This window comes from Coregonus lavaretus, assembly GCF_964263955.1.
Source record: "Coregonus lavaretus genome assembly, chromosome: 2".
Taxonomy (NCBI): Eukaryota; Metazoa; Chordata; class Actinopteri; order Salmoniformes; family Salmonidae; genus Coregonus; species Coregonus lavaretus.
In genome coordinates, this window is record NC_139989.1 from 11,308,117 (window position 1) to 11,329,169 (window position 21,053).

General features: G+C 44.9%; 1 protein-coding gene across 1 annotated transcript in view; it reads left to right on the forward strand.

The window, feature by feature from the left end:
• Positions 1-12,316, forward strand: part of lancl2 (LanC lantibiotic synthetase component C-like 2 (bacterial)) — a 50,094-nt gene extending 37,778 nt beyond the window's left edge. Inside the window, exons 5-9 of the mRNA XM_084186930.1 lie at positions 15-161; positions 4,933-5,115; positions 6,553-6,729; positions 7,381-7,453; positions 11,556-12,316. Coding sequence (XP_084043056.1) covers positions 15-161; positions 4,933-5,115; positions 6,553-6,729; positions 7,381-7,453; positions 11,556-11,632 — 657 coding nt within the window. The 3' untranslated portion in view covers positions 11,633-12,316. The remainder of the gene's footprint in view (positions 1-14; positions 162-4,932; positions 5,116-6,552; positions 6,730-7,380; positions 7,454-11,555) is intronic.
• The last annotated feature ends 8,737 nt before the right edge of the window (positions 12,317-21,053 follow it).

A 21,053-nucleotide genomic window follows, 5' to 3' on the forward strand; every position in this document is an offset into this window, starting at 1 on the left:
TGGTGTCGTTGCAGGTTGTAACAGCCATCTTGGAGTCGGGGAAGAACATGGCCAAAGAGGAGAAGAAGGCGGAGAAGTGCCCACTGCTCTACGAGTGGCACAAGAAGCAGTACGTTGGCGCTGCCCACGGCCTGGCGGGCATCTACTGCATGCTGATGCAGGTGAGTTGAACACATTATCTTTAGTATGTGATATCGATCAGTGTGTAGATTTGACTGCTATTTCATTGATGCATATTACAGGTATTACAGTATAGCATACAAAGCACTGTAGTAAGTCTCTTTGGCCATGTTTCTAATAATACATATTTCATTTATATAACGCTTTTCCTTAAGGGAGTGGCTCCTAATCCGGTACCAGATCTTTTCATTCTGAGGCTCCGTATCCGTGAGTCTGCAGGTTTTCACAGTATCTCCCGGGAATTTGGGACTCATGCTAAAACCGCTGGTTCCTGGTTGGCTTATATTCATGTTTTGCTTCATCGAGATACTGTTTATAATCATGATATGTCATCTTAATTCACCCAGAAGATTGATTAGCCCTCACCTGAGCTGATTAATCATTTATCACAGGAAATAAAATAAGATAAGTTATTCAGGATCTAAACAACAACATCCCATAATGAGATCCTAGAGAGGATCAACCTCCTATACTCCCATTACTACGGTGAATTAAAACCCTCAATATGGATTAATTAGCTTTGTATATGGATTAATATGCTTTTTAATGATTAGTGTTCTTGGATTTTATGGCAGGTGCGGGTGTACCTCGATACGTTTTCATATTTTAGGGAAAAAGAACCCATTTAAAATCATTTGTGAGTTGTTTTGTTTCCCCATGGTGCTTGTAACACTGATGTGCCTCATTAGTTAAATTAGTCAGGGAGGTTTTTATGATGTTAATATATTTCTGCACAATATTTCTACATATGTGCACAAAACATTAGGAACACCTACTCTTTCCATGACACAGACTGACCAGGTGAATCCAGGTGAAAGCTATTATCCTTTATTGATGTCACTTGTTAAATCCACCTCAATCAGTGTAGATGAAGGGGAGGAGACCGTTAAAGAAGGATTTTTAAGTCTTGAGACAATTGAGACATGGATTGTGTATGTGTGCCATTCAGAGGGTGAATGGGCAAGACAAACGTGTCTTTGAATGGGGTATAGTAGTAGGTGCCAGGCGCACCGGATTGAGTGTGTCAAGAACTGCATCGCTGCTGGGTTTTTCACGCTCAACAGTTTCCTGTGCGTATCAAGAATGGTCCACCACCCAAAGGACATCCAGCCAACTTGACACAACTGTGGGAAGCATTGGAGTCAACATCGGCCAGCATCCCTGTGGAATGCTTTCGACACCTTGTAGAGTCCATGCCCCGACGAATTGAGGCTGTTCTGAGGGCAAAAGGGGGTGCAACTCAATATTAGGAAGGTGTTCCTAATGTTTTGTACACTCTGTGTATATCATTTAGGTGTTACCACTACACCACAGCTCTGCACATGCAGAGTATTCTTATGATTGAGATTGAGGAACAATAGTACAGATGGATCATAGTATTAACCTTAAAAAGATGTAGCTTAAGGGACCACTTTACATTAGCCTAACTTTTTATCTAGTTTCTCTGCAGCTATTTGGTAAGTAGAATATCATTACTCAGTTGTACAATGAAAGATACAAAATAGCCTAATTACTGTGCATTTACAATGTAATTACACACAACCAATAAATAAAACATCCATGTAACTCAATGGTATCTATGACAAAAAGTAAGGCAAGGAGGGCTTACAAGCCACCATAGAAGATTCCATTATGACACCAGCCTCCTATGGAGGCCAGCTAGTCCTAATACCCATCTTCACCCATTAGTATTGGAGGCTGTCAGAGGCCATGCGACCATATGTTGGATATGTAATCTGCCTCTCTGAGAGTTTAAAGGCCAGAGTGGAGGAAAGTAGCTTATCCTTTATCCCCAGTGGAGAGTAGTCAGAGTTCTATCTGTGCTCAGGCATTTGCTTCTCTTTGTAAATGTTTCTATGATCCTCCTGTGATGCTGGCACTATCAGCATGCCTCTCCTCTACTACTCTCCTCCTCTCCTCTCTTATGATTGGTTGGCCATGCATCATCTGTCCCTGGGGAGGAGTGTGGTGATTGGGAGTAATGATGCGCCCACAACCAGTTCCCAGGGTGCACTGGGGGCCTTTTTAGATCTATAATATAATATAATAATATATGCCATTCAGCAGACACTTTTATCCAAATCGACCTACGGTCATGTGTGCGTACATTTTACATATGGATGGCAATCCTGAAGTTGCAAGCATCATGCTCTACCAACTGAGCCATACAGGACCGCTCTACTGGTACACATTAACTAGCAACAGACCTGCCATGTTGCTTTCAACTATCTTGTCCCCTCCAATTATCAGTAGAAGGGAAGGAAGCGAGGTGAGGAAGCCACTTCAGACTATTGAAATCCTCCCGATGATTGGAGCCACAGGGCTCTGCACCCCCACCTATCCCCCTTTCAAACTCTATGGTGCTAGGGCACATACACACACAAACACACCGTAGGCGTTTACAGCTTTGCAAATATTTGAGACCCACACGACCCTCATTAAAACATGAACAGAGGAAGGACTGCCACCAGCCAAACTAACAGGAAACGCATGTAAACAACTGCAGGCCTGGGAATTGTGTGTGTGTGTGTACAGTATGTACTAGCACTGACTTTGCTGATAGCTACTTAATGAGGAAGAAATTGGCTTACTATGACTGCGAATGCAGTTGTCTCTTAGCTACCTTAAGATGAATGCATCTACTGTAAGTCGCTCTGGATAAGAGTGTCTGCTAAATTACAATAATGTGTGTGCGCAGGCGTACACTAGTACGCCTGTTTGTGTGTTCATTCCTGTGAGTATTTTTCCCCCGAGCATTTACAAGGAGCTCCCAATTCAAAATTGGACACGTCTTATTTGGAACGACACGTCTTATTTGGAACTTATGAAAGTGTGTTTCCATCTATCTATCGATCATTCTTTGAAATGTGAAAACATAGCCGTGGGAAATAGGGGTGTTGAGGGTGCTGCAGCACTCCCTGATAAATCCCCCCCCCCCCCCCATGGTAAAGAGGGACCAGGGTTTCTCTGACAATACCTGTGATGCAATTTTGTCCCCTGTTGCACAACTGAAAGCTCATATAGATTTTGCCTTGTAACAACTCCAATTTGGCATTGGCGTACCCAACCCCACGAGAACACTGTCCAGCAAATTTCCCCAATAGCAGCCTGGACCGAACCCAATAGGAAATGAATTATTTAGTATTCCCCAAGCTGTTGGAGTAACTCTATTTAGGCCTGGTTTTCTTGCTCTAAAAGGCTACATTTCAAATGTGTGTTTCTGTAAAAAAAAAAAAAAATTGCCAACACACTCTCAGGGCACACAGTTATCAAGCCCCCAATGGATACAATGGATAAAGCTGAAACTTGATTCCTTTTTGTGTTTGATGATAACCACTACCATTTGCGCTCGTTGAGTGTGTGCACCCAGCTGCTTTGAGTAAATAGATTGTGTATATGCATTATCTTCCCTGTGTGTTAGAGCAATGCAGTGTGTGTGTGTGCGTGCGTGTGAGAGCATGTCTGTACAAGTGCGGTGTGTCATTGTGACGCACGTGGACATGCTCTGCTACACCTATACTCAGACACACACACACACCCATCTTCCACTCATCCTTCCTTTCTTTCTCCCCTCCTCCCTCCGCTTAATAACAGTAGCTCTCTCTCTTCTCCCTCTCCCCCTCTTCATCCTTTTTCCTCCTCTCCTTTCTGTCTAATCATGTCTAACAGAAGCGCTCTCCTTTCTCTCTCATCTCCCTCCCTCAAATATTCTCTAACAGTAGTCTTTTCTCCTCCTCTCCTCCATCACTCCTTCTCTGGCTGTAATATTCTGTAAAAGTAGTCCTCTCTCTCTCCTCCTGCTCCTCCTCTTCACCCTCTCTGGCAGTATTAATATCCAACAGCTCCCTCCATCCCTGTCTATGGCTGTAATATTATCTAACAGCAGTCTTCTCTCCTGTAGGCCATGTTTCTCAGCATGGCCTCTCTCTCTCGCTCTCTCTGTTTCTGTCTGTATATTTCTCTCTCTCTCTCTCTCTCTCTCTCTCTCTCTCTCTCTCGCTCTCTCTCTCTCTCTCGCTCTCTCTGTTTCTGTCTGTATATTTCTCTCTCTCTCGCTCTCTCTCTCGCTCTCGCTCTCGCTCTCTCTGTTTCTGTCTGTATTTTTCTCTCTCTGTTTCTGTCTGTATTTCTCTCTCTCTCTATTTCTCTCTCTCTCTCTCTCTCTCTCTCTCTCTCTCTCTCTCTCTCTCTCTCTCTCTCTCTCTCTCTCTCTCCACAGAGCCAAATGAAAAGATTGTCCTTGTCATAAATTCTCTCTGACACTTCCCTCTAATTCATCTCTCTCTGTGCAGTAAAAACCATCAAGTGCATATTCACCACTGCTGAGTGTTATTTGGGATAATGAACGTTGAGTCTGGGATTTCTATTTGATTTTACAGTTTAGTCTCTTAGGGAAACCAAGTTAAAATGGCCCGCACTTACATGTATTTGCCTAACGTTCTCTCATATATGTAATATCTGACAAACCTGCTGAATTCTAATGCTCTGGGATGTTTCAGACCAGGTGATATGTTGTGTATTAATTGTTTATCGCGATAAGGATGGTTGTGATATGCATACCATCAGATTTCAGCAGACTGTGTTTACAGATGTCAGTATTCCACAATAGTTACACCACCTGTCTTCATGTCCCCTGAACTTGTGCCTCTTTTTTTCTTTCCCTCTTTTTTTCTCTCACCCCCTCTCTCTTTCTGGCTTTCTCTCACCCCCCTCTCCCTTTTCTTTCCATCTCTTGGTCTCTCTCTCTCTTAGCCCAGTGCTAAGGTGAACCAGGAAGTCCTATCTGAGTTGGTGCGGCCCAGTGTGGACTACGTCCGCCACAAAAAGTTCCGCTCGGGGAACTACCCGTCGTCGCTAAGCAACGAGACGGACCGGCTGGTGCACTGGTGCCACGGGGCGCCAGGAGTGGTGCACATGCTCATCATGGCACACAAGGTTAGGGACACACACACACCACACGATAGTAATGGCTCTTCAAGTAGATCTGAAAGGATTTGGATAGGAACACTCAACACCACCCTCTCCTCTCTAGCACAGCTCTCTAACCCTCATGAATACGCTCTCACAATATTAGGGCTAATTTGTTTTCCTAATATCAATATCATGTTAACTAACACCATGAGTTCCATTATAGCACTCCGCTACTCTCCCATACAGTGGACTCAGAGATAGCAGTGAACCAGGCCCTCTCCTCTAGTGCCTCCAGCTCTGCCACTCTCACGTAATTGCATGGAATCACCCAGGAAAGAGAATTAAATCTATAGCTGGAAGTAATGAACATAAAAGCTCCTGCTGCATCTCAATGCGCCAGCTCTGTGGCTCGTCTCTTATGAGAAATACACAACCCACAGTGACGCCTAGTGGCTATCAAGTGCACTGTAGGACCAAGGCCCCTATTCACAAAGCGTCTCACAGTAGGATACATTATATTCTACGATTATACGGACAGTGGAGGCCTGATCCTCGATCAGCACTAGGATCACTACGGGCCCTGGTGTCACATTTAGATTACCGACTGAATTTAAACAATCACTACATCCCAGCTTTGACATGCTAGTCTGCTGGTTTAATACCACAGTCAATTTCAAGAGGCCTTGTTGAGGAATGGGCTGTTTTTCTGCTGTGCTCAGCATGGCCTCTTACAAACTGACTCTCACAGCAGGTCTGAAAACGCACACTCTCTCCCTTTGAAATTACTAATGGAAGGAGCGACAGAACGATTGGAGAGAGAGAGAGAACACACACATTTTGAGCATGTGGAGAGGAGATTTCCCATGATAAACGCTTCATCTCTGACAAACCACATGGTGCATTTCATCAGTTGTAGTCTGGCATGAATACACACTCACATTCAGGGGGGTACACACACGCATACATACACACCCACACACACGGTGCAGGGTCATTTCATTTAATCTTTCTTTGGTCCATTAACTTCATGAAGAAAAAAATTTGCGTATCACCTGTATTCAGGTTCGTGTTTTCTAGGAAGTTTTTCCTAGCCAATGTGCATCTGCATTGCTTGCTCTTTGGGGTTTTAGGCTTGATATCTGTAAAGCACTGTTACAAATGATGATGTAAAAAGGGCTTTATAAAATAAAGTTCATTGATTTGATACTGTCTTTGGCTATTTCAGACTCCCTATGTAATGTAAGGGCAATTGATTAGGTGTACATGAAGAAAATTCCTGATTTATAAATGGCAGGGCAAGATGAAAGGACACTACTACCATGTTTCTTACATCAAATTCTTTCCGATCCCCACCAGTGTGTGGGAAGTTAGGGGTTGTATTTCGGATGGGGTTTGGGATTGGGCATGAGTCTGTCATGTCTCCCCTTTCCTACCTACCTCCCACCATCCCTCTCCCTCCAGGTGTTTAAGGAGGAGAAGTACCTGAAGGATGCTGTGGAGTGTGGGGAGGTGATCTGGCAGAGAGGCCTGCTAAGGAAAGGTTACGGTATTTGTCACGGCACGGCGGGCAACGCCTACTCCTTCCTCACCCTCTATCAGCTCACCCAGGAGAAGAAGTACCTCTACCGTGCATGCAAGGTAACACACTGCACTGTGTGTGGGTGTGTGTGATGAGGGGCTGTGGAGCTCCTAGATACTCCAGCAGTATTGTCCTTCAGATCTTATTCCTCTGTGTGAATGAGAGGGGAAGGAAGGATTCGCCCACATGTACAGTATAGCGTAGGCAGCCTGCCCTAACAAAGCTGCTAAAGGCACGACTACACAGAGACGCAAAAGTCTTTATCATGACAAGTATTGTGTGTAATTGTATTGTATTGTACCATTGCCAATATTGAAGGCCATTCTTCTTACTGACAAATAATCATTATATGATGAATCATTCCCTTGGATTTCATTCATTGTTTTCCAGCTTTCTTGGTTTTTTAATATAGCCTATGTTAGGGTGTTATGTCTGCATTCTCGCTTGCTTGTGTCGATATGTATTGTCTCAGTGTGGAATCCGGTTGTCTGTGAATAACTTTAGTCCTGAATGCTTTTTAGTCATTGAATTTTAATCAATTAATTTGTGCATTCATTTATCAAATCCTTTGGATTTTTGAATTACTGCATGCATGGTTCACATATATTATTTATTCATGTATCCAAGTATGGTAGCGTACAGTATAATTTATTGTCTTTCATGTTTAACCTTATGTTCTGGTAATCACATTGGTCCTAATTTTTCCCCAGTTTGCTGAGTGGTGTCTGGACTATGGAACCCACGGCTGCAGAATCCCAGACAGACCGTATTCTCTGTTTGAAGGTGAAACTTTATTTAAACCCCTTAAGCAGACAGAAACATCCCCAAAATACGTGACATTTTCCGCCTTCTCTTCTTCCCATTCAATTAATGTAATAACCACTGTCATTTCCGAGGAAAATGCAGACTGAATTTGCTTTAAATATACACTACCTACTCATTCAAGGGTTTTTCTTTATTTGTACTATTTTTTACATTGTAGAATAATAGTGAAGACATAAACTATGAAATAACACATATGGAATCATGTAGTAACCCATAATGTGTTAAACAAATCAAAATATATTTTATATTTGAGATTCTTCAAAGTAGCAATCCTTTGCCTTGATGACAGCTTTGCACAATCTTGGCATTCTCTCAACCAGCTTCATGTGGTAGTCACCTGGAATGCATTTCAATTAACTGCTGTTCCTTCTTAAAGTTAATTTGTGGAATTTCTTTCCTTCTTAATGCGTTTGAGCCAATCAGTTGTGTTGTGACAAGGTAGGGGGGTATACAGAAGATAGCCCTATTTGGTAAAATACCAAGTTCATATTCTGGCAAGAACAGCACAAATAAGCAAAGAGAAACGACAGTCCATCATTACTTTAAGACATGAAGGTCAGTCAATATAGAACATTTCAAGAACTTTGAAAGTTTTTTCAAGTGGTGTCGCAAAAACCATCAAGCGCTATGATGAAACTGGCTCTCATGAGGACCGCCACAGGAATGGAAGACCCAGAGTTACCTCTGCTGCAGAGGATAAGTTCATTAGAGCTACCAGTCTCAGAAATTGCAGCCCAAATAAATGCTTCACAGAGTTCAAGTAACAGACACATCTCAACATTAATTGTTCAGAGGAGACTGCGTGAATCAGGCCTTAATGGTTGAATTGCTGCAAAGAAACCACTACTAAAGGACACCAATAACAAGAAGAGACTTGCTTGGGCCAAGAAACACGAGCAATGGACATTAGACAGGTGGAAATGTGTCCTTTGGTCTGGAGTCCAAATTGGAGATTGTGATAAATGTTGTGTGAGGGTGTGAAGACAACTTTGATTGCTTTATCAGCTGGTCAGGCAAGGCTGATTTTACATTATAAGACCTGTCAACGGGCACAGTCCAAATAATCTGAGAGCGGCAATCGTTACCTTCAGTTTGGCAATGATTGGCCTCTGTTTGGTTCTGCCATTGGTCCACTGGTGAGGGTTCCCTATGCCAGCTTTGTCCCCCCCCCCCATCCCCCCCCATCCCCTCCACGTGTTGTGTGCAGCCACATGAAACGTCTTGCCTGGCGTTTTACCTCCATGTCTCCATGGCAACCAGTTGCTGCCCACGTCAGAGTAGATTTGTGGGCTGTGTTTGGTTGGCCTTAACCCCCTTCGTCTCTCTCTCTCACACTCACTCTCACTCTCACACTCACTCTCACACTCACACTCACACTCACACACAAACAAACACGTACACTCCCTTTTCCCATCCCTGTCTGAATTAGTCTTTCACTGATAAACAGTCTGGTAAAAAATATTGCAGCAGTTTAATTTTATTAATAATATATGGACCCATCTTGACTGTACAACCTAGAATATTGAATGTTCATGTCTTGTATGTAATAACTGAATACAGTATGTAATATTTCACATTGCTGGTGTACCAACAGTGTTACAAGTGCATTTTAAGCTCTTTGAACTCTTTCAAAGAGATTTGAGATGGAGTTATTTATCATTGTGAATGAACAAAACCATGACGAGTGGTGAGTGATTTGTAAGCAAAGCTTTCATGTATATGGGGTTGTAGGGTTGGGCGGTATCCAGATGTCCATACCATCATACCGCGCCTGTGCCGTCCTGGGATAGACGGTATTACCGGTAGTGTACACGGGCCAAAAAATAAAAAAACAGACATAAAAAATAAAAATAAATAGAAAATAAAACATCTACCAGAATGCTATCAAAATGCTAACAAGTACTAAGGAATCCCCATAGCGGATGCTAGGTAAATGCTAATGAGCGCATGCAAACATTTACTACTAAGACAGACAACCCAGCTCAAAAGATTATGCAAGTATCTAAAAACGCAGTTTGCAGCACGCACAAAACAAATATTACACAGCAGGGCTCTTAATCCAGGAGGGGATTGTCTCTGCTGCTGTTATCAAGAAGCTTGATATTGCAAGCTAACGTTAGCTAATGTTAGGAAGTTGACAAAAAACCCAGCTGGAGAGAATTTATTTGGCACATCTTAAATAGTTAACTTAATAGTTATATACAGTGCATTCGGAAAGTATTCAGACCCCTTCCCCTTTTCCACATTTTGTTACCTTACAGCCTTATTCTAAAATTGATTTAAATAAAAAACGTTCCTCATCAATCTACACACAATACCCCATAATGACAAAGCGAAAACTGGTTTTTAGAAATTTTAGCAAATGTATAAAAAATCAAACTGATACCTTTGGCACATCTTAAATCGTTAACGTAATAGTTATATACAGTGCATTCGGAAAGTACATTGAGACTCAAGGACATTGAGACTTGTCCCGAAGCCACTCCTGCATTGTCTTGGCTGTGTGCTTAGGGTCGTAAGTATTCAGACCCTTTGCTATGAGACTCGAAATTTAGTTCAGGTGCATCCTATTTCCATTGATCATCCTTGAGATGTTTCTACAACTTGATTGGAGTCCACCTGTGGTAGACGGAAGCCACTCCTCCAGTAAAAGGCACATGACAGCCCGCTTGGAGTTTGCCAAAAGGCACCTAAAGGACTCTCAGACCATGAGAAACAAGATTCTCTGGTCTGACGAAAATAAGATTGAACTCTTTGGCCTGAATGCCAAGCATCACGTCTGGAGGAAACCTGGCACCATCCCTACGGTGAAGCATGGTAGTGTCAGCATCATGCTGTGGGGATGTTTTTCAGTGGCAGGGACTGGGAGACTAGTCAGGATCGAGGGAAAGATGAACGGAGCAAAGTACAGAGAGATGCTTGATGAAAACATGCTCCAGAGCGCTCAGGACCTCCGACTGGGGCGAAGGTTCACCTTCCAACAGGACAACGACCCTAAGCACACAGCCAAGACAATGCAGGAGTGGCTTCGGGACAAGTCTCAATGTCCTTGAGTGGCCCAGCCAGAGCCCGGAATTGAACATCTCTGAAAATAGCTGTGCAGCGACGCTCCCCATCCAACCTGACAGAGCTTGAGAGGATCTGCAGAGAAGAATGGGAGAAACTCCCCAAATACAGGTGTGCCAAGCTTGTAGCATCATACCCAAGAAGACTCAAGGCTGTAATCGCTGCCAAAGGTGCTTCAACAAGGTACTGAGTAAAGGGTCTGAATACTTACGTAAATGTGGTATTTCAGTTTTGTATTTTTAATACATTTGCAAAAAATTCTAAAAATGTGCTTTGTCATTTATGGGGTATTGTGTGTAGATTGATGAGGGGGGAAAACTATGTAATCCATTTTAGAATAAGGCTGTAACGTAACAATGTGGAAAAAGTCAAGGGGTCTGAATACTTTACGAATGCACTGTATATATAGCTGGCTAAGATTAGTAGTACATTTCATACAAGTGTAACTTGATCACCTCACTTAAGTTGCACTGCAGGAGTGACTCACCTTACGAAGCTCATTGTGCTTCTTTGTAAACAAACAAGTGACTGGCTCAAACAGATGTTTTTGAAATTAGTGCCGGTAAGCTTCATAATGAAAAATAATCCAACAGGCGAAATGATTAACTCAGTCTGCTTTATCTATTACCTAAAGTTGACTGCTTTATCTATTACCTAAAGTTGACTGCAGGTATTTATTTAAAATGTACAAATATTTTTATTTATTAAACTGTATTGGAAAATCATACCGAGGGTATTTCGAAATATCCTGTCATTCAGTATACCGCCCAAGCTTAGGTTGTACTGTTTCTGCTTGTAATGTGACCCTGGTCTCTTTCTTCATCCTTACTCACAGAAGATATGTATTTTAAGTTGTAGATTTTGCTGATTGATTTATTGTGTAGTGTGTATTTCACTGTTGTAAATTGTGAAATAATTCATCATTAGCTGCTGTTGATACCATGTAATGACGCCTTATTGAATTTGAAATAAACCATTCTCTCTTCTTATCCAGGTATGGCCGGGGCTATCCACTACCTGTCAGAGTTGACCCAGCCGGAATCTTCCTGCTTCCCTGCATTTGAACTTTAACCTTTGGGGGCGTAGACGGACCTCATTCCCCTCCCATTCTGAACATTGTGGAACATAGGGCGAGTGCAATGAGCAGGGCTCTTGGATGAGGGGGTTGGAGGTGTAGGGGTGCAATGGACCCCCGGGGTCTTGACGAAGGGAACCCTCAGCCCAGGACCCCGAACTGCAGCCTGGGAGGGATGTCCCCTGCTGCTGTTTTTCAGACACAGGGACAGAGGAAAAACACCCGAAAGCCCTTTAACTCTGTAAACACTGTGTGTACAATGTTGGGTTTTGTTGTGAATGGGAAGAAATTGCTGTTTTGTTCGTGGGTCTTTGCCTCTGCATGCCTATCCAGATCTCCTCCTCTGTATGTGATCTCTAATCCTTGTCCCACACCAGTTAGTGAGACTCCCTCCTCTTCCCTTGAGACTGTCATTGTCTTTGCATGGGGATGTCAGAAAACATGTATTAGCCTTGGAATGTGCTCATGTGCGTGTCAGTCAAATGTTAATGTCTAACAGTAAAGTGGCATGGTTCTTGGTATGTCACTGTGTTTTGTCCCATTTCCATGTTGTTAATGTGCTGAAGAGAGGACTGCCGCGTTGACCTTTTCCCGTGGATATTGTTTCCCCTCAGGCGAACAGTGTTACATTATGAATGTTGTACAATAAACTGGGCTTCAATTGCTGACTTACCGAGTGATTACAGTACAATGTCTTAAATCAAATGCATTCTTACCTGCCTTTAGAGGACTGTCTGCTTAGGTTTGGTTTTGGGGGTGGAAAACATTGGTCAATAGTCTAAAAAGTGGTGCATCTCAATATTAGAGGTTCCGAACAGTTTTTATTTTATTAATTTTTTACGTATGAGTAGGAGGAAGTCTAATGGGGTTTGGCCAATTAGTGTTCTTTAGAAAGCCACCTCAGGCCAATGTGAATGTTACATAAGCCTTAATTACGCCCACCTATCACTTCCAAGTTAGGACTGCCATTGCCTGGAGATATAGTTGAAGTCAGGTTACATTTACATTTACATTTACATTTTAGTCATTTAGCAGACGCTCTTATCCAGAGCGACTTACAGGAGCAATTAGGGTTAAGTGCCTTGCTCAAGGGCACATTTACGTCATTTAGCAGACGCTCTTATCCAGAGCGACTTACAAATTGGTGCATTCACCCTATAGCCAGTGGGATAACCACTTTACACTTTTTTTTCCTTTTTTTTTGGGGGGGGGGGTGGTGGTGGAAGGATTACTTTATCCTATCCCAGGTATTCTTTAAAGAGGTGGGGTTTCAAATGTCTCCGGAAGGTGGTGAGTGACTCCGCTGTCCTGGCGTCGTGAGGGAGCTTGTTCCACCATTGGGGTGCCAGAGCAGCGAACAGTTTTGACTGGGCTGAGCGGGAACTATGCTTCCGCAGAGGAAGGGGAGCCAGCAGGCCAGAGGTGGATGAACGCAATGCCCTCGTTTGGGTGTAGGGACTGATCAGAGCCCGAAGGTACGGAGGTGCCGTTCCCCTCACTGCTCCATAGGCAAGCACCATGGTCTTGTAACGGATGCGAGCTTCAACTGGAAGCCAGTGGAGTGTGCGGAGGAGGGGGGTGACGTGAGAGAACTTGGGAAGGTTGAACACCAGACTGGCTGCGGCATTCTGGATGAGTTGTAGGGGTTTAATGGCACAGGCAGGGAGGCCAGCCAACAGCGAGTTGCAGTAATCCAGACGGGAGATGACAAGTGCCTGGATTAGGACCTGTGCCGCTTCCTGTGTAAGGCAGGGTCGTACTCTCCGAATGTTGTAGAGCATGAACCTGCAGGATCGGGTCACCGCCTTGATGTTAGCGGAGAACGACAGGGTGTTGTCCAGGGTCACGCCAAGGCTCTTCGCACTCTGGGAGGAGGACACAACGGAGTTGTCAACCGTGATGGCGAGATCATGGAACGGGCAGTCCTTCCCCGGGAGGAAGAGCAGCTCCGTCTTGCCAGGGTTCAGCTTGAGGTGGTGATCCGTCATCCATACTGATATGTCTGCCAGACATACAGAGATGCGATTCGCCACCTGGTTATCAGAAGGGGGAAAGGAGAAGATTAGTTGTGTATCGTCAGCGTAGCAATGATAGGAGAGGCCATGTGAGGATATGACAGAGCCAAGTGACTTGGTGTATAGGGAGAATAGGAGAGCGCCTAGAACTGAGCCCTGGGGGACACCAGTGGTGAGAGCACGTGGTGCGGAGACAGCTTCTCGCCACGCCACTTGGTAGGAGCGACCGGTCAGGTAGGACGCAATCCAGGAGTGAGCCGCGCCGGAGATGCCCAGCTCGGAGAGGGTGGATAGGAGGATCTGATGGTTCACAGTATCAAAGGCAGCAGACAGGTCTAGAAGGACAAGAGCAGAGGAGAGAGAGTTAGCTTTAGCAGTGCGGAGAGCCTCCGTGACACAGAGAAGAGCAGTCTCAGTTGAATGACCAGTCCTGAAACCTGACTGGTTTGGATCAAGAAGGTCATTCTGAGAGAGATAGCAAGAGAGTTGGCTAAAGACGGCACGCTCAATAGTTTTGGAAAGAAAAGAAAGAAGGGATACTGGTCTGTAGTTGTTGACATCAGTGGGATCGAGTGTTGGTTTTTTGAGAAGGGGTGCAACTCTCGCTCTCTTGAAGACGGAAGGGACATGGCCAGCGGTCAATTCAGCAGGGAGGAAAATGTGGCAAAGAGCTTCCTAGGGTTAGAGGCAGATGCTTGGAATTTAGAGTGGTAGAAAGTGGCCTTAGCAGCAGAAACAGATGAAGAAAATGTAGAGAGGAGGGAGTGAAAAGATGCCAGGTCGGCAGGGAGTTTAGTTTTCTTCCATTTCCGCTCCGCTGCCCGGAGCTCTGTTCTGTGAGCTCGCAATGAGTCATCAAGCCACGGAGCTGGAGGGGAGGACCGAGCCGGCCGGGAGGATAGATATACATATACATATACTTAGGTTGGAGTCATTAAAGCTCGTTTTTCAACCTCTCCACAAATTTCTTGTTAACAAACTATAGTTTTGGCAAGTCGGTTAGGACATCTACTTTGTGCATGACACAAGTAATTTTTCCAACAATTGTTTACAGACAGATTTTTTTCACTTATAATTCACTGTATCACAATTCCAGTGGGTCAGAAGTTTACATACACTAAGTTGACTGTGCCTTTAAACAGCTTGGAAAATGATGTCAGGGCTTTAGAAACTTCTGATAGGCTAATTGACATCATTTGAGTCAATTGGAAGTGTACCTGTGGATGTACACTGCTAAAAAAAATAAAGGGAACACTTAAACAACACAATGTAACTCCAAGTCAATCACACTTCTGTGAAATCAAACTGTCCACTTAGGAAGCAACACTGATTGACAATACATTTCACATGCTGTTGTGCAAATGGAATAGACAACAGGTGGAAATTATAGGCAATTAGCAAGACACCCCCAATAAAGAAGTGGTTCTGCAGGTGGTATCCACAGACCACTTCTCAGTTCCTATGCTTCCTGGCTGATGTTTTGGTCACTTTTGAATGCTGGTGGTGCTTTCACTCTAGTGGTAGCATGAGAGTCTATACAACCCACACAAGTGGCTCAGGTAGTGCAGCTCATCCAGGATGGCACATCAATGCGAGCTGTGGCAAGAAGGTTTGCTGTGTCTGTCAGCGTAGTGTCCAGAGCATGGAGGCGCTACCAGGAGACAGGCCAGTACATCAGGAGACGTGGAGGAGGCCGTAGGAGGGCAACAACCCAGCATCAGGACCGCTACCTCTGCCTTTGTGCAAGGAGGAGCAGGAGGAGCACTGCCAGAGCCCTGCAAAATGACCTCCAGCAGGCCACAAATGTGCATGTGTCTGCTCAAACGGTCAGAAACAGACTCCATGAGGGTGGTATGAGGGCCCGACGTCCACAGGTGGGGGTTGTGCTTACAGCCCAACACCGTGCAGGACGTTTGGCATTTGCCAGAGAACACCAAGATTGGCAAATTTGCCACTGGCGCCCTGTGCTCTTCACAGATTAAAGCAGGTTCACACTGAGCACATGTGACAGACGTGACAGAGTCTGGAGACGCCGTGGAGAACGTTCTGCTGCCTGCAACATCCTCCAGCATGACCGGTTTGGCGGTGGGTCAGTCATGGTGTGGGGTGGCATTTCTTTGGGGGGCCGCACAGCCCTCCATGTGCTCGCCAGAGGTAGCCTGACTGCCATTAGGTACCGAGATGAGATCCTCAGACCCCTTGTGAGACCATATGTTGGTGCGGTTGGCCCTGGGTTCCTCCTAATGCAAGACAATGCTAGACCTCATGTGGCTGGAGTGTGTCAGCAGTTCCTGCAAGAGGAAGGCATTGATGCTATGGACTGGCCCGCCCGTTCCCCAGACCTGAATCCAATTGAGCACATCTGGGACATCATGTCTCGCTCCATCCACCAACGCCACGTTGCACCACAGACTGTCCAGGAGTTGGCGGATGCTTTAGTCCAGGTCTGGGAGGAGATCCCTCAGGAGACCATCCGCCACCTCATCAGGAGCATGCCCAGGCGTTGTTGGGAGGTCATACAGGCACGTGGAGGCCACACACACTACTGAGCTTCATTTTGACTTGTTTTAAGGACATTACATCAAAGTTGGATCAGCCTGTAGTGTGGTTTTCCACTTTAATTTTGAGGGTGACTCCAAATCTAGACCTCCATGGGTTGATACATTTGATTTCCATTGATAATTTTTGTGTGATTTTGTTGTTAGCACATTCAACTATGTAAAGAAAAAAGTATTTAATAAGATTGTTTCATTCATTCAGATCTAGGATGTGTTGTTTAAGTGTTCCCTTTATTTTTTTGAGCAGTGTATTTCAAGGCCCACCTTCAAACTCAGTGCCGAAGAAGATGGCTGCCGTTTTACAGCCCTCTAACCAATTGTACTATTATGTGTGTTTTTCCGCGTTATTTGTAATTTATTTTGTACATAATGTTTCTGCCATCGTCTCTTATAACCAAAAAGAGCTTCTGGATATCAGGACAGCGATTACTCACCTCGTATTGGACAAAGATTTTTTCTTCAACGAGGCGGCTGAGAAGGATATCCTACAGACACCCGACAAGGCCCAAATCCCTGTCATTTGCATGAGAAAGAGACAGAGATATCGTGGACGTAGGTCGGGGTGCCTTGTAAGGATCCGATGGCGAGCGAGTAAACTGCCTCTCCCATCAATCCTATTAGCCAATCTTCAATCATTTGAGAATAAATTGGATGACCTAAGATTACGGTTATCCTACCAACGGGACATTAAAAACTGTAATATCTTATGTTTCACCGAGTCGTGGCTGAACGACGACATGGACAACATACAGCTAGCGGGCTATACGCTACATCGGCAGGATAGAACGGCTGACTCCGGTAAGACAAGGGGTGGCGGTCTGTGTATATTTGTAAACAACAGCTGGTGCACAAAATCAAATACTAAGGAAGTCTCTAGGTTTTGCTCGCCTGAGGTAGAGTATCTTATGACAAGCTGTAGACCACACTATTTACCAAGAGAGTTTTCATCTATATTTTTCATAGCTGTCTATCTACCACCACAAACCAATGCTGGCATTAAGATTGCACTGAATGAGCTGTATAAGGCTATAAGTGAACAGGAAAACGCTCATCCAGAGACAGCGCTCCTAGTGGCCGGGGACTTTAATGCAGGGAAACTTAAATCCGTTCTACCTAATTTCTACCAGCATGTTAAATGTGCAACCAGAGGAAAAAAAACTCTAGACCACCTTTACTCCACACACAGAGACGCATACAAAGCTCTCCCTCGCCCTCCATTTGGCAAATCTGACCATAACTCTATCCTGCTGATTCCAGCTTATAAGCAAAAACTAAAGCAGGAAGCACCAGTGACTCGGTTAATAAGCTAGTGGTCAGATGACGCAGATGCTAAGCTACAGGACTGTTTTGCTAGCACAGACTGGAACATGTTCCGGGATTCTTCAGATAGCATTGAGGAGTTCACCACATCAGTCACTGGCTTCATCAATAGGTGCATTGATGATGTCGTCCCCACAGTGACCGTACGTACATACCCCAACCAGAAGTCATGGATTACAGGAAACATCCGCACTGAGCTAAAGGGTAGAGCTGCCGCTTTCAAGGAGCGGGACTCTAACCCGGACGCTTATAAGACATCCCGCTATGCCCTCCGACGAACCATCAAACAGGCAAAGAGTCAATACAGGACTAAGATTGAATCGTACTACACCGGCTCTGACGCTCGTCGGATGTGGCAGGGCTTGAAAACTATTACAGACTACTAAGGGAAGCACAGCCGCGAGCTGCCCAGTGACACAAAACTTCCAGACGAGCTAAACCACTTTTATGCTCGCTTCGAGGCAAGCAACACTGAAGCATGCATGAGAGCACCAGCTGTTCCGGATGACTATGTGATCACGCTCTCCGTAGCCGATGTGAGTAAGACTTTTAAGCAGGTCAACATTCACAAGGCCGCAGGGCCAGACGGATTACCAGGACGTGTACTCCAAGCATTTGCTGACCAACTGGCGAGTGTCTTCACTGACATTTTCAACATGTCCCTGACTGAGTCTGTAATACCAACATGTTTCAAGCAGACCACCATAGTCCCCGTGCCCAAGGACACTAAGATAACCTGCCTAAATGACTACCGACCCGTAGCACTGACGTCTGTAGCCATGAAGTGCTTTGAAAGGCTGGTCATGGCTCACATCAACACCATTATCCCAGAAACCCTAGACCCACTCCAATTTGCATACCGCCCCAACAGATCCACAGATGATGCAATCTCTATTGCACTCCACACTGCCCTTTCCCACCTGGACAAGAGGAACACCTACGTGAGAATGCTATTCATTGACTACAGCTCAGCATTCAACACCATAGTGCCCTCAAAGCTCATCACTAAGCTAAGGATCCTGGGACTAAACACCTCCCTCTGCAACTGGATCCTGGACTTCCTGACGGGCCGCCCCCAGGTGGTAAGGGTAGGTAACAACACATCTGCCACACTGATCCTCAACACGGGGGCCCCTCAGGGGTGCGTGCTCAGTCCCCTCCTGTACTCCCTGTTCACCCATGACTGCATGGCCAGGCACGACTCCAACACCATCATTAAATTTGCAGACGACACAACAGTGGTAGGCCTGATCACCGACAACGATGAGACAGCCTATAGGGAGGAGGTCACAGACCTGGCCGTGTGGTGCCAGGATAACAACCTCTCCCTCAACGTGACCAAGACAAAGGAGATGATTGTGGAATACAGGAAAAAAAAAGAGGACTGAGCACTCCCCCATTCTCATCGACGGGGCTGTAGTGGAACAGGTTGAGAGCTTCAATTTCCTTGGTGTCCACATCACCAACAAACTATCATGGTCCAAACACACCAAGACAGTCGTGAAGAGGGCACGACAAAGCCTATTCCCCCTCAGGAGACTGAAAAGATTTGGCATGGGTCCCCAGATCCTCAAGAAATTCTACAGCTGCACCATCGAGAGCATCCTGACTGGTTGCATCACCGCCTGGTATGGCAACTGCTTGGCCTCCGACCGCAAGGCACTACAGAGGGTAGTGCGTATGGCCCAGTACATCACTGGGACCAAGCTCCCTGCCATCCAGGACCTCTATACCAGGCGGTGTCAGAGGAAGGCCCTCAAAATTGTCAAAGACTCCAGCCACCCTAGTCATAGACTGTTCTCGCTGCTACCGCACGGCAAGCGGTACCGGAGTGCCAAGTCTAGGTCCAAAAGACTTCTCAACAGCTTCTACCCACAAGCCATAAGACTCCTGAACAGCTAATCATGGCTACCCGGACTATTTGCACTGCCCCCCCACCCCCACCCCAACTTTTTACGCTGCTGCTACTCTGTTAATTATTTATGCATAGTCACTTTAACTCTACCCACATGTACATATTACTTCAACTACCTCAACTAGCCGGTGCCCCCGCACATTGACTCTGCACTGGTACCCCCCTGTATATATAGCCTCCCTACTGTTTTATTTTACTTCTGCTCTTTTTTTCTCAACACCTTTTTTGTTGTTGTTTTATTTTACTTTTTTATTAAAAATAAATGCACTGTTGGTAAGTAAGCATTTCACTGTAATGTCTGCACCTGTTGTATTCGGCGCATGTGGCCAATATAATTTGATTTGATTTGATCTTTGCTTGACATCATGGGAAAATCAAAAGAAATCAGCCAAGACCTCTGAAAAAACATTGTAGACCTCCACAGTCTGGTTCATCCTTGGGAGCAATTTCCAAACGCCTGAAGGTACCACGTTCATCTGTACAAACAATAGTACGCAAGTATAAACACCATGGGACCACGCAGCCGTCATACTGCTCAGGAAGGAGATGTGTTCTGTCTCCTAGAGATGAACGTACGTTGGTGCGAAAAGTGCAAATCAATCCCAGAACAACAGCAAAGGACCTTGTGAAGATGCTGGAGGAAACAGGTACAGAAGTATCAATATCCACAGTAAAACGAGTCCTATATTGACATAACCTGAAAGGCAGCTCAGCAAGGAAGAAGCCACTGCTCCAAAACCGCCATAAAAAAGCCAGAATATGGTTTGCAACTGCACATGGGGACAAAGATCATACTTTTTGGAGAAATGTCCTCTGGTCTGATGAAACAAAAATAGAACTGTTTGGCCATAATGACCATTGTTATATTTGGAGGAAAAAGGGGAAAGCTTGCAAGCCGAAGAACACCATCCCAACCGTGGAGCACGGGGGTGGCAGCATCATGCTGTGTGGGTGCTTTGCTGCAGGAGGGACTGGTGCACTTCACAAAATAGATGGCATCATGAGGAAGGAAAATTATGTGGATATATTGAAGCAACATCTCAAGACATCAGTCAGGAAGTTAAAGCTTGGTCGCAAATGGGTCTTCCAAATGGACAATGACCCCAAGCATACTTCCAAAGTTGTGGCAAAATGGCTTAAGGACATCAAAGTCAAGGTATTGGAGTGGCCATCACAAAGCCCTGACCTCAATCCTATAGAAAATGTTTGTGCAGAACTGAAAAGGCGTGTGCGAGCAAGGAGGCCTACAAACCTGACTCAGTTACACCAGCTCTGTCAGGAGCAATGGGCCAAAATTCACCCAACTTTATTGTGGGAAGCTTGTGGAAGGCTACCCGAAACGTTTGACCCAAGTTAAACAATTTAAAGGCAATGCTACCAAATACTAATTGAGTGTATGTAAACTTCTGACCCACTGGGAAATGACATTTCACATTCTTAAAATAAAGTGGTGATACTCACTGACCTAAGACAGGGAATCTTTACTAGGATTAAATGTCAGGAATTGTGAAAAACTGAGATTAAATGTATTTGGCTAAGGTGTATGTAAACTTCCGACTTCAACTGTATATGTACTGTTAAGTTACCCTAAGCTAACATTCTGTGATGA